The sequence below is a fragment of the Pectinophora gossypiella genome, unplaced genomic scaffold (genome assembly GCF_024362695.1).
Source record: "Pectinophora gossypiella unplaced genomic scaffold, ilPecGoss1.1 Pgos_54, whole genome shotgun sequence".
Classification (NCBI taxonomy): Eukaryota; Metazoa; Arthropoda; class Insecta; order Lepidoptera; family Gelechiidae; genus Pectinophora; species Pectinophora gossypiella.
The window spans coordinates 143,962-158,844 of NW_026063264.1; the positions used below are offsets into that span (position 1 = coordinate 143,962).

At 37.0% G+C, this 14,883-nt stretch overlaps 2 protein-coding genes across 3 annotated transcripts in view; both read left to right on the top strand.

Annotated features, from left to right (window-relative positions):
• Positions 1–9,608, top strand: part of LOC126381447 (tolloid-like protein 1) — a 151,882-nt gene extending 142,274 nt beyond the window's left edge. The window contains exons 13-19 of the mRNA XM_050030919.1: positions 785–957; positions 1,813–1,941; positions 3,345–3,571; positions 4,320–4,434; positions 6,371–6,551; positions 7,072–7,322; positions 7,612–9,608. Of these exons, the coding sequence (XP_049886876.1) occupies positions 785–957; positions 1,813–1,941; positions 3,345–3,571; positions 4,320–4,434; positions 6,371–6,551; positions 7,072–7,322; positions 7,612–7,857 (1,322 nt within the window). The 3' untranslated portion in view covers positions 7,858–9,608. The remainder of the gene's footprint in view (positions 1–784; positions 958–1,812; positions 1,942–3,344; positions 3,572–4,319; positions 4,435–6,370; positions 6,552–7,071; positions 7,323–7,611) is intronic.
• Positions 9,609–10,397: 789 nt separating this feature from the next.
• On the top strand, positions 10,398–14,204 carry LOC126381450 (ubiquitin thioesterase OTU1-like). 2 transcript variants are annotated; one of them, XM_050030927.1, is made up of 5 exons: positions 10,398–10,953; positions 11,382–11,554; positions 11,985–12,143; positions 12,693–12,916; positions 14,130–14,204. In XM_050030927.1, exons 1-4 carry the CDS (start codon positions 10,539–10,541, stop codon positions 12,900–12,902), a joined length of 957 nt encoding a protein of 318 aa, XP_049886884.1. In that variant the 5' UTR covers positions 10,398–10,538; the 3' UTR covers positions 12,903–12,916; positions 14,130–14,204. The 2 variants fall into 2 exon arrangements, with proteins under 2 accessions (XP_049886884.1, XP_049886883.1); XM_050030926.1 differs by having other exon boundaries at positions 12,693–14,204.
• The last annotated feature ends 679 nt before the right edge of the window (positions 14,205–14,883 follow it).

Genomic DNA, 14,883 nt, shown 5'->3' on the forward strand with positions numbered 1-14,883 from the left:
CTGCATATTCGGGTGATTGTAGGAATTATAAAGGATAGTACAAAGATTGACCCGAAAACGGAGAGGTGGTGGTTCAAGGCCGTATAAGAATTAAAAATACCAACCGAAACACGCAAACGAAATACTCATAGTGTCAGCTATAGGTAATGCATTTTTCGACCGAGATACGTAGAGGATTCCATTTTTCATTTCCAAAATGTCTGGGACCTTATGTACGCTACTCATGTTATTATAGGTGTAATAAGGACTGCTCAGGAGTGCTCAAAGCGGTGGCCTTTGCTCGACAATGTGACAATCCACGTGACAAAATTATCGAAAAGTTCAATAAATTTTGTCGAAATCGATAAGTTTGTTTTTTTCCCAAACATGCTTTTTTTTTGACGTGACTTATTGTAGATTTGCCGCAGATGGCATTAACTACTTAGCCGGACAAATGGGGAGCGCTGAAGGCTCTCGCCCGGTACAACGTTTAAGACAACAGGCCTGATGGTGCCCAGTTGGGCGCGAACCTCGGCTCAGGGCGTCGTCTGAGAGGAAAAATATTTGAAAGAATGAATCGACCCTAGTTGGTCGATAGCGATAAGCGCTGAATGAGAGGGATTAGTGATTTTGTTTGTATTTTGACAGAACGACATGATTTGTTTAGGTTAACACCAATCGACAAAATGATATAATTATGTCGTCAGAATCGATAAAACAACCGTGACAATTTTTTATCACATTACGCATGTTAGCCCTACAGGTTAGGAGAAAAGCGTAATTAAAAATGTACTATACCTTTCAGATGCATGCGGAGGAGTCCTCTACGCTTCAAACGGGACTATTACTTCGCCATCCTTCCCAGATCTGTATCCTCCATCGAAGAACTGCCTGTGGGAAATTGTTGCTCCACCGCAACACCGGATCACGCTTAACTTCACTCATTTCGACTTGGAAGGGAACAACATGTATCAACAGGTCAGTCTATCCATGTCACAATTTATTACAATTAATCAGGTTCATTGCGTTATCTTTGTTCGTGGAGAGCCGTGGAAGGCCAGTTGAAGGAAAGCTTGATTCTCATTGTGAGGTTGCAGGTGCAGAACCCAGCACGGGCCTAAACCAATGATTTCGAATTCATGTTTGGAAATTGACTGACTTAATGAATTAATAACCCGGACAAATCAAATAGGTATCTCGCTGGTATGCGATCCGTTTGACGTGTGCTGACAATTTGATTCTGTCTGGTTATTGGCCAAAGTAAAATTTTTAAAGGGTTATTTTAGATTTTAGCCTAAAATTGACGTGTGTTACGTTTTTCGGTGGATAAGAGAATGACAGGTATAACTTATAATAACATAAAATGATTATTAGCAAAAATATTATGCTGATATTGAAGACTACTACTACTTCCAAACATACCAAGCTAGTTGCTTACTTCTATACCAATTAACCTATATCCTAATCAATATAGATAGCGATGTACATATTTTTCTTCGTTTAACCTTCTAATTTTATGAATAACAGAGATATGCAAGTTTTATTTTTGTTTTTGTGTAAAAATTATGACACTTTTCATTGCACCGAGACCCAATTATGTCTTCCACCCATTCTTATTCTGATCAAAATAAAGAGAAGCAATATAGGTAGCAAAGTAATTATATACATAATGTGATCCAAATATCAAGCAACAATTATTTTTATTTATGCTTCTGCCTTAGAGAGTGATACGAAAATAGACAAATTATCACGTTACAGCTGTACAGCGCCATCTATATTGTTTTCGGGGAACTTAACCTGGAAAGTCCCTCATTAATGTTCTTTCTTCCATAGGAATGCGAGTACGACAGTGTGACCGTGCATTCAAGGCTGGGAGCAGACGTACTGAGACGTCACGGCGCTTTCTGTGGCTCAGCGCTTCCACCTCCAGTCACTTCTGATGGCTCCGTACTACGAGTACAAGTTAGTGTTGAATTAACTAACATGATGAACTATCACAACTAACATACACACGCGCACACACGCACGCACACACACACACACACACACACACACACACACACACACACACACACACACACACACACACACACACACACACACACACACACACACACACGCACGCACGCACGCACGCACGCACGCACGCACGCACGCACTGTCTCTCTCACACACACGCACACACACACACACACACACACACACACACACACACACACACACACACACACACACACACACACACACACACACGCACGCACGCACGCACTCACCAATGCACGCACGCACGCACTCTCTCTCTCACACACATACACACACACAGACACACAAATTTACGACACATTCATGACGATGCAATGGCCTAAAACCATACGCTTCCTTATCATTCTCATTAAGACTCTTGTACTAAATGAGATTGCTCGCTTATTGCCTTTTGACGACTGTAGCTTAAGTTACCTCAGTAATTGCCGGCGTTATTCGACTGTGGTCCAGTCGTTGAATGTTGGGCTTACAATCCGGAGGTCCCGTGTTCGAATCCCGGTGGGGACATATCACAAAAATCACCTTGTGATCCTTAGTTTGGTTAGGCTGATCACCTGATTGTCCGAAAGTAAGATGATTCGTGCTTTGGAAGGCACGTTAAGCCGTTTGCTCCGGTTACTAAGTGCGTGATCATGATGAACCATGTCAGGGGTCTTTGGCGGCTCAATAATAACCTTGAAACCAGGGATGCGGAGATTCATGACCCACTTCTATCCACGCGATAGAAGAAGTGGACTGTAGTGTAGTGGTGAGAGAACGAGGACTCTTCTTCTTAATTTATTTTAATCAAAAAGAGAAAAACTGTCTTTTTTTTAATCGAGTAAATGGTGTTAGGTGTTACAGTGACTCAGGTAAAGTTTTACAGTGGATCACCTAAGATAATAATATGAAGGATGTTACTAGTTGTCACTCATCACTTCCCTAGCAACTAAAAATAAATTATGTCAGATAAAGGCCAATAAAAGAAGGTATGTGTGTCCCAAATTTTATTACTCTCCGTCTTTCCAGTAGTCGGTAATATTCATTTGATGGGGAAACAGTGTCTGGTATAGTTTTACAGTGGATACAGTGAATCATGTTACTACTTAGTTGTCAATCGTCACTTCCCTAGCAACTGAATATACCTAAGTAATTTCAGATAAAAGCCAATAAAATCAGGTATGTGTGTTCCAAATTTCATTACTCCCCGTCTTTCCAGTGGTCGGTAATATTCATTTGATGGGGATACAGTGACTGGTATAGTTTTCACACACACAGTGTCATGTTACTAGTTCTCAATCGTTACTTATTTGTTTTTCTGAACTATTTAACGCCACTTGCAGTTCACATCGGACGCGTCCGTCCACCGGTCAGGGTTCGCAGCAGCTTACTATATCGACGTGGATGAATGTGCTGAGAACAATGGAGGCTGCCAACACGAATGCCACAACACGCTGGGAGGATTTGAGTGCGCCTGCCATAGCGGTTTCACCCTCCACGCCAACAAGCTTGACTGCAAGGAGGGAGGGTGCAAGCATGACGTCACACAACCTCACGGGACTATTGTCAGGTGGGCTGGTTGATTTTACAATATTACTATTTGACATTTGTTGACAATGCGCACTTACTTTTGTACAGGGTGTTAGTGACTCTAGCCATAGAGGCGGCCAATCAGCTCGCGACACCGAACGCTTCAGACCCCGATACCGACGCCGCCGTGGTCGACGATTTCCCTCATTCAGCGCTTATCGCTATCGACCCACTAGGGTCGCGCCCAACTGAGCACCCTCAGGCCTGTTGTCGCAAATTTTGTACCGGGTGAGAGCCCTCAGCGCTCCCCATTTGTCCAGTCAAGTAGTTAATGCCATCTGCGGCAAATCTACAATAAGTCACGTCAAAAAAAAGGTGTTAGTGACATCATAACGAATACTGAGGGGGATGATTAAGACCATAATTCCGAGTTAATATCAAGTGAAATTTTCCGTCGCAAAATTCATGTACCTATTGTTTTGTGTTTTATTTTAATTATTTTCAATTCTATACTTTTTTCGATGGAATAATGAGTTGAATCATCCCCCTCAGTATTTGTTACGATGTCACTTACACCCTGTACAAGTAGCCATACAAGTAGATAGGGTGTTAGTGACATCGTAACAAATACTGAGGCGGATGATCAAGTGGATTTTCCTGTTGGAAAATACGTGAAAATTTTAGTTTTCCATTTGAGGCTTTAATTCCAATTATGCTACGTTTTAAGGGGTATATTGTTAAGTTTAAACCTAAGTTGGATTATCAGACTTATTTACCTTCTTTTACAGTCCAAACTACCCGGACCTGTACCCAGCGAGGAAAGATTGTGTGTGGCAGTTTTCCACAACCCCGGGACATCGCATCAAGTTGATCTTCAACGTATTCGAATTAGAACCTCACCAGGTAAAGTAAATAAGTTATTAACTTGTTAATTCCTACACTTACTAATTTCGTTTTTACAGGGTGTCATTACTACTTACTGATGTAAGTAAGTAGTCGTTACATGAGCCATGTCAGGGGCCTTTGGCGGCTCAATAATACCCTGACACCAGGGTTAATGAGGTTGATGATTCACCTCACAACCCACACGATAAAAGAAGAAGGCTGTCATTCAGGGGTATTCTACTTCCTTTCCTAATAAATGTCTGTAGCTTTAAATATGGCGACTAGGGAAAATATACGTGTATATTAGTACCTATCCATCATCCTCCTAGCATTATCCCATTTTTCACAGGGCCCACTTACCTAACCTGAAGATTTGACAGGTCCGGTTTTTTACAGAAGCGACTCCCTGTCTGACCTTCCAACCCACTAGCGAAAACTAGCCCATTACAAGTTAAGTCACATACATCCGAAAATGCATTTCTCGGGAATGTGGGTTTCCTCGCGATGTTTTCCTTCACCGCTGAGCACGTGATGATGAAAATAAATTCGACAATCATTACGGAGGGATTACAACCTGCGACCTAAAAATGACAGAGGCAAGCGTTCTACCAACTGGGCTACCGCGACCAATATAAAATCATATTATTGCTAAGTATTTTGTCATTTGTTAACATTGTCCCTTTCCTTTTCGGCGGATAAGAAAATGCGCAAAAAAATGATGAAAATAATGAGAATGACCCTGTTCAGCAATAAGGCCGCCTATTGTGCTTATTTTTATGCGTATGTTTATGTCCTTTGTTTATGTCGTTGTGCAATAAAGTATTATTAATTGACTGATTGATTGACGGGTATAACTTTAAATAAAATTAGAAGGTGTCTGCAGGAATCAGGGTCAATTATCTACTTAAATAAACAACATTAAAATCACTGAACTTGGCGACGGTGTAAGTGTGTAAGCCCCTTTAGTTATACGTAACGTATGCGATTGCTACAACTTTTGTTTCTGATTAATGACTTGTTTCTTGTTTACCCTTATTCGATTATTGGATCGCCTTTGTGTCGCGACTTCCTTGTATTGTACTAAAGGGATATTTATGAATAAATCAATAATTCATTTATTTAGATAATAAATAAAAATTCTATTAGTATCACATAAATTCACATTGTTGCTGGCTATCTACGGGCTATGTTGCTTGATAATTTAAGCAACACTTACTTAAGACTACTTACTATTACTTACCTACATAGATTAATTTTTTTTTTACGCCAAAGTCTGTATGAGTGAAAAATATTTTAGAGACTTGTTGCAAATGCAACGATGTTGCAAGGGCTCCTAATACCAATACCGATTTGATCACCAACTACCTACCTAATCCGAAAATCGAAACGACAAATTTTAATAACTCAAATACGGCTAGCTAAGTAGAAACCTTTATATTATACTAGCGACCCGCCCCGGCTTCAATCGGGTGCAATGCTGAGGAAAAAATTAAATTATTTATGACATCACATTAAAAACCTCAAAAATATCAGTATTTCTCCAAGATTTAGTGGATGTTATTGTGTCCTCTAACATGATGGACTAATGTTATGGGCGATAGGCTGATCCCTTACCTATCACCATAAGGTTCATCATATCCATCTTTGGACTTCGTATCAACAGTGGCTGCAAGTTGTCTTTGATTACTTGTGGCTCTGCCCACCCCATTAGGGATTACGGGCGTGAGTTTATGTATGTATTATAAATAATTATTATAAGCCTTCCTCTTGAATCACTCTATCTATTAAAAAAACCCCCATCAAATTCAGTTGCGTAGTTTTAAAGATTTAAGCGTATATAGGGATATAGGGAGAGAAAAAGCGACATTGTTTTATACTATGTATAACTTAAATTCACTATCACCTCCCGTTTCCCCTGGGATAAACTTACTACATTTTCTCTCGTTTTCCCTAGGAATGCGCATACGATCACGTAACCATTTATGATGGCGCGTCAGCCGATGACAAGACCCTGGGCCGGTTCTGTGGCAGCAAGCAGCCACACCCGGTAGTGGCCAACCAGAACCAGATGTACGTGGTCTTCAAGTCCGATGCGTCCGTGCAGAGGAAGGGCTTTTTGGCAACTCATTCCACTGGTAAGTTGAAGTTGACCATGGATTATAATAGCATTAGGATGATGGGCGGATCCAGAAGATTGCGTGTCACGACCCCCTTTTTGAGTGCCCAAAAAACTGCACTATGATCTTAGGAAATATTCTGTCTGACAAAAAACCAAACATGTTGTCAATATTCTCACAAACCGCATAATAATTCTACAATAACGCTGACAGTACTCGTATAGTAATAATACGGTCTATTTTTGTTTTAATCTAAAGTTATGATTGACGAATGATTACAAGATGTAGGTAATTAACATCACTCTTATAGCTACTTCTATGCTGGACTGGGAGCGGGAGTAATACATAGAACATGTTCAGCTGCTTATCTTCCTGGGCATTTGCAAAGTTGCAAGCGATTACGAAAATCCCGACCTCCCGATCATGAGCCGAGCGCTCCACTCGATCATGGAGGCCTTCATACCCTACGCGGTTTATCCTGTTACCTACGTATGAAGAGAAATCTCTATCTCTCTAAACCTATCTCCTTTTTTTACAGCGTGTGGAGGCTACCTATCAGCATCTGAGTCTGTCAAGCACCTGTACTCTCACGCCCGCTATGGCGACGACTCCTACGAGTCACGAGCCAACTGTGACTGGAGCATCGTCGCGCCAACGGGCCACTTCGTTCGGCTCACCTTCCTCACCTTCGAGTTGGAGCCTGAAGCGAACTGCGACTACGATTATGTCCAGGTCTTCGGTGGTTTGGAAGGCAGTGCTGGTGATTACGGGAAGTTCTGTGGTACTAAGGTAATGGAAATGATTTAATCTCGTAAGCTGAGATTTCCAGACACAATAGTTAAACTACTATGGGGTTTGGATTTTGAAAGAACATTCGGTCTTACGACTTTAATGCTAATAGGTACATAACTTGCTAAAATCTTAACGTAAAATAGGTCTTACCTAAGTAATACTCCGGTACGTTTGGACAAGTAATTATGGAAGAGGAGTCAGGTGCTATTCACCTTTGACAAATGTTGAAGTACCCACTAAGTATATTCAAAAGTATACCTAAGTAATCATAAGTTTTGATCACCAGATGCCACCAGAAATCGTATCTACAACCGAAGCTCTTATCGTAAGATTCCGAACAGACGACTCTATAGTTTTCAAAGGATTCTCTGCATCGTATCAAGCGGTGAAGCCGGAGGTGTGGAGTGGAGAAGACAGCTCCGAAGGCGGGGAAGACGAGGAAGAAGAGGAAGATGAGCGGATGCCGCCCCTAGTTGTCGGCCGGAGAGGGCTCCGCGCGCCACTCCCACGCTTCGTCCGCAGGCCCACGTGACGGTGGCCGCTACCACGACACCCGAGACACAGGCGACCGCACACCAACAACAACCGATTTAAATAAAACGTTTATAGAACGACCTTTAGTGATTCCGATTTTTCAGTGTTACCATTTTAGTAAAAAAATTGGTGTGTTTTACAAATGAAGGATTTTACGGGCTACGTTCTACAAAAACAATATAGATGGCGCCGTAAAAAATGCCTTCGTTTAAAATTCTAATTTCATGGATAACAGACATTACGTATATGCATCTTTTATCTTTATTTTTGGTAGGTATAAATGGTGACCCTTTTTATTACACCATTATTATTTTGATCAAAATAAAGAGAAGCAATATAGGTAGTAACATAATTCTATACATAAGCCGTTGCAAATATAAAGTAACAGTTATTTTTATAAGTTCTTACCATAGATAATTATGTACCAGAGTAATGAGAAAATTGGTATTTATCACGTTAAATCTGGACAGCGCCGTCGATAATTATTTTTGGGGAACGTAGCACGGAAAGTCCTTCATTGGATACTAAAAATAAGTAGAAAAAAAAGGCAAAATGTTATAAAAATAATTCATCGTATATGTAGTTTTTTTTTACATTACGCAAGATTTAAATGGTAGATTGAGGAGAAAACGAGGATTATCATTATGTTCAAACTTATCTTTTACGACTGAATGAAAATGTAAATATTCCTAGTCTAGTTTAGGGTTTAAAATACTTAACGATAATTATAGTGGTTACCAAAGTAAATACTCAGAAAGAAACCCTTGTAATCATTAACTTTAATTTTAACCATTGTAAGTTAATTTACAACCAAAGATGAAACATCATTGTTCATTTCTAGTGCCATTTGTGATTTTGAGTACATTTTTATGTCTATGTAATTATGTCGGTATGTAAATAGGTAGATACTCACATATCGAATCAAAGTTACAATTTAAACAGTAATAATTTTGTGTTTTACTCTGTGTTAATTATTTTATAGGGACAATAATTAATAGCGTTGATTCTGGCGGGCAAGCTTATAATCACTTTGACATATCTAAAAATAATGCCCGCTTCCACTTAAACTTACGCGAGAAAGAGATAGTTAATGCTAGTTTTGGAACTGTCAAATTAAATTTAAAATTTTGGCCTGCCAGAATATACCTACATCGCCATTTGAAGGTACATTTCGTACTTAAATGTTACGTTATTGAATTGAAAATAGCATATTATTGAATTGAATGCAATATGATATTCTTATATCCAGACATACCTAATTAAGTAGCTCAGTCAACATAATCATTATTCAATATTTATAAAAGCACAATTTAGAATAAGCTATGGTGACAATATGTAAAAATAAGATTTTGACTTCATTGTTAATAAATATTCGGTCAGGTCCATATCAGTAATATCAGCTAACTTTACAATATTTTTAACATTAAAATATAAACTTAATGTTGTAGACATGAATAATTGTGTTCAATTCATTTAGAAATGACAATTATTACCAAAAGCTAGTTTGATATTTAAATAATTAATAGGTACTCTGTGTAAGTAGATTATGTTTTATGGAATTTATCAATATTATGATATCGTTATAATTATTAAATGTGCCAAAATGGATACTTAGTTATTTGAATAAAAGTAATTATAAATTAATAGGTACATAACATACAACTAGCGTTTTGTAAAATAGACATGAGAATATTTATACGTAGTCACGATGTTATCATCATTTTTGTAATAAAATTTTGTGAAATCTCATTGTTGTTTTAATTAAAAACTAAGATTTAAAAATCCATCACTACCTAGCCGTACCTACTTGACAATAAGAACTATTAATAATTTAAGTAGTTAAAACAGATATTGGTGCTAATTCCTGCAGACACCACCTAATTTTATTTTAAGTAATACCTGTCATTTTTATATCCACTGAAAAAGAAAGGGACGGTTAATCAACAGGCATAAAAGTTATGGAACACACGTTAATTTTCTCAAATATCTATAAATTTTACATTGGCCAATAACCCGACAGAGTTAAGTAGACAGCACGTCAAACGGATTGCATACCAGTGAGATGCCTATTTTATTCGCCCGGGTTATTCATTCATTTTCAAATTAACTTGTTGGCAATCATCCGTCCCTTTTCTTTTCGGCGGATAAGAAAATGACGGGTATAACTTAAAATAAAATTAGGAGGTGTCTGCAGGAAGGAAGGGGCCAATAAGAGTACTTTTTACGAAACGTCGAAATTGAATGGAAATACAATAGTGTGACGGCCGAAAAAAAAGAAATCAAACTGATTGCCATCCTTTTCTTCTCTCGTGTGGGTTGTGAGATCAATGTTCGAAGCCATAAAACGTGCCAAATTATCAAAATATTGTAAAGCAAGTGCCTAGCAATAAGTACATTTTAATGTCAATTTGATAACCTGAAAATGCCTGAATATATATGTATTTGAAAAATCTTTATTAAAAATCTTTATACTTTATTAAAAAATAAATGTTAATGTAACGATGGTATCCCCACAAACGTCAATCTGACATTCAAAAGTCAAAGCCCTCGCAACAGTCGCAGCGTAACTTATTTATTTCTTTCTTTCTTTTACGTCTTTGACCCGAATAAAAGAAATTCTTACGAGAAAGTGTTCTAGCTTGTTGAAAAATTCGTTTAGAATATAGATTGGTTGTAGAAATGGCATCCTGGGCGTTTAAAGTTAAAAGTAAGAATGGGCAGCAGGTATTGAAAGACTTGACCTCTGAGAGTACTGTGGGCGAACTAAAGGCGTTTTTGTGTAGTATCTCCGACGTGGGTTTTGACAAACTCTGTGTTCTGTCTGGGTATCCGCCCAAGCCGCTGGATATCAGTGATGATGATAAGAAATTGGTTGACATTGGTTTGAAAACTGGTGAGACTTTGATAGTGGAAGAAAAGGTTGGTGCTGGTAGTAGTAAACCTGCTGAAACGAAACCTATGGATCCGAAACCTGAGGAATCGAAGCCTGTGGAAAACGGAGTAGCATCACATGAGACCCTAGCTGCCTGCAGACCTGGAATCCTGATGAAAAAAGTTGTTCCCTCAGATAATTCTTGCCTCTTCACTAGTATAGGTAATATAGATTTATGTTCCATTATTTCTTTGTTTTAAGCATGTTAGTATAGTAGTATGATTTGTCAAATTAATTATTATTGCAAAATGCTTCATCATCATGATGACACAACAAAAGGTAATGTAAATTCATCATTAATGTATTTTTATGTTATGTTAGTGTAACTTTTAATTATCTTCATAAATCCAAAACTTGGTACTAGGTAGGTATCTATACTAGCAAAACTTCGAAATCAAAATTCAGTTTTAAAGAATCTTACAAGATTTATTTTTATATTATTTATTTCTATATCACTCTTAAATTATTATTTGAAGTAAGTTATGTGTATTTGTTGTGCTTGTGAGTTCTCATTAAATGCTGCATTAGTAATGCTAAAATATAGAAACATTTATGCATATTTTTTTTAATAAAACTTTTTTCTCTTTTAGGTTTCGTATTAAATGGTCAGGTAGACACATCAGCTCACACTCTAATGCGACAGATCATAGCAATGGAGGTTGCAAGTGATCATGACACATATAACGAAGGTGTTCTCGGGAGGCCCAATGCCGAGTATTGTGCGTGGATACAACAACCTAGTTCATGGGGAGGTGCTATTGAGGTTGGTATTTTAATCATGTATGTTCCAAGCATGTGCTATGTAAACCTTATGCCTCAGAACTGTTTCGAGATATCAAACTATACAAATATTACACTTTTATTAAAAATAAAACAAGTTTCATGTATTATTCAAATTCAATTCAAAAGCCTTTATTTACTGAAAGAATACAGATAATAAATTTAAATAATATACACATTAAATAGTTCTCCTTCTAGCTTGTCCATTCGACATAAAGGCCTCCCCTAGCACTTTCCACCTTCCTCTATCTCTTGTAGTTGATTGACTTAGTGGGCCAGATGTTTCCTTTAGTTCATCTGACCATCTTATGACAGGTCTGCCTCCCATCCTGGATGAGAGTCAGACCTTCATGTACTATTAAGTATGTAATCTTATTTCACTTAAAACTTATTTTATATTTACCATGTTTCAGGTTGCAATTCTCTCCCGGTTCTACGGATTGGAAATGGCAGTAGTAGACACCCTTAATGCAATTATAAATAGATTTGGCGAAGACAAGAATTACGGTCAAAGAGTATTTCTGCTATTTGACGGAGTGCATTATGATCCTTTGTATTTGGAACAGTCGGATGTGAGTAATTATTCGTTCATTTTTTTAAAGCACCTTAAGGAAGAAGAAACTAGTGCCTACTCTTCTTTTATCGTGTGGTTTACCAACCCCATCAACCCTGGTGTCAGGGTTACTATTGAGCCGCCTAAAGCCCCTGACATGGCTCATGTAACAACTACTAACTTACATCAGTAAGTAGTTACCGGGACCAACGGCTTAACGTGCCTTCCGAACCATGGATTATGTCCTTACCAAACTAGGGATCACAAAGTGATTTTTGTGATACTTTCATTAGAATCTTTTTAATTCTGTTATTTTAATTAGTCGTCTAATATAGTATCGTGCTCTTATCAGTAATTTTATCATGTTTATTTATGTTCATTTGACTCAGGTCATGATCATTCTAATGTCTGATTTATCTTTGAAAGTAATCCACATTTTATATGGACAGTAAAAATTCAAATGACGCAATTTTTTATATAATTTAGTTTTTCACACTTTATGTAAAGATTGTGTGACAAGTTTTAATAGAAATTATCTGTCTCTCCTATACATATTCTCAATTTCCAGGGTGGAATCCAGACAATATTCCCCGCAGAAGACATGGACATCTACCAAGAAGCTGAGCAATTAGCGAAAGAAGCCAAATCCTCAAGACAGTTTACAGACCTTAACAAATTTACCCTCAAGTGTATGGTATGTGACAAGTTCCTAACTGGACAAGTGGAAGCCCAGAAGCACGCGAAGGAGACCTTGCACAAGCATTTCGGGGAAGTTTAGCAGTGTTACTTTAGGTGTGTATTTAAGTTGTGAACAACTCCTTTGAGCCGTCGCCCGCTGAGTGCGTGCGCGGCGTAGAGGGAGCGGGCGCGGTTAATGCCAGCGCCATCTCCCCCTCAATCGAGTTGTTCACATATAGATTAATTACTGTTTCATTTTACGTGGATTGTGTCCTTTTCCTAATTGTAGAATAATTAACTTAACATTCTTTTTTAATAATAATATTGCCACGTCGATAACAATTTTAATTATATCTACATTTAAGAAAACTCAATTACGATGTTACGCAAAAATATGCAATAGAGACTAGACTATTCAGTCCAGCAAAGATTAAAGGCTGATGATGATGCAATAATAAGTGTTTGTTTTTATTTGTACATACATTGAATTGGACACGATTCATTTTGGATCTAGCACAGTTTTTGTAAGTATTTAATTATAATAAACGTGAATATTATATTTCTTTTGATTTTAGGGCTCTTTTCGTGAGTAGAATGCTAGTGGATTTTTTAAAGTGAGTAAACAAATCGATTGTAGAAATTGACTCAATACAATGGTATTAAAATAGGTGATAATAATTCGATATTCTAACTTATCAGATTCCTAAATAAGCCTTACATTGTTAGCTTGATATAATATATAATTACATTTAAAATTAGTACGGGTAGTTCGATGCACACTTGAGTCGATTTTTACGTTCGTTGAGGTTAATGTACAGTATAATTTTTTAAAATTATTTTACTCATAATGTTATGAAAAGATCCCTATCACAGATTCAACGCATGAATCTAGTGTAGCAATATATTGCACTGCCAATGTTTTGTTAGATTTAATTATTTATTTATATGTACAATTTACATGTATTTTTATAGATGCTCAATTTAATATAAAATGAAAGAGACGTTTGAAAGTTGTAACTTTGAAGTTCCGAAGTATAAAAAGGACAACGAATCCATGCCTTTGACAATAGACTATGTACATAAAATATTGAAATTGTAATAGTAGCTTTATCAGTCAATTGGTGTAAATATGGTCACAAAGTTATGAAGTGTTTGAGATGGTATATTTTTTAACGCAATTACAGGATAAGATATATGAACTTAATATCTCCTTACGTCTTCTCTTAATCGTAAATATTGTTTGTTCCCCTCTAGAACATTGTTAATATATTATAGGCAGTCCTTTTCTTCTCTTAACTTCAGTGTTTGTCGTTTTCCCTTTTTACAGACTGTTTTTATTCCGCATGGCCTTTACGAAACATCACTATGACAACTAGTTTTGAAATAAAAATTACCTCACCAATATCTGCATTTTTATTCAAATCATCCTTTAGCAAACTCAAACTCGGCTTTATTCAGTAGATAATTAGTTATAATTTGTATTATTGAAGTCTCATGTTACTTTGATTTGGATCGTTAAATTTTATTGTATAAATACAACTTGTACCTATTTATATTTGTCGAACGCCTCATCCGCCTAAAACTATTGCAATTATTTTTCTATTTAACTTATTTATGAATTTTAAATTTATTCGTAGATTTTAATAAAAATTAAATAAATTAGCTAAATTACTCAATTGTATATCAATATTTTATGTTTATTTTTATTTTTTTAAAGAACATCTAGGGCCCTGTGCCGAGGTTTTTCTTGCAGCTTCTTTTCCCCGGCTATACAGGTTGTGAGAAACTGCAGTAGTTTTAGGCGGATGAGACGTTATGTAAAAATTGACGATTCAAAGTGTAAGATATTTTTGAATTTGAATTTAATATAGAAAAATGTAATAATAAGTGCAATATTTTGTCGTTTTTCTATGACGTCACAAGTTGCTTTTTCATATAAATTCCACAGTAGGAACTGATTTGACTAGTTGGAAACTAGCCTATTCAACCCATAACTACTTAGTTATAACCATAGAGATAGAAATTTTTGACAGACGAGGTATAAATAGAGGTAAATACTTTGGGTAAATAATACAAAAAAA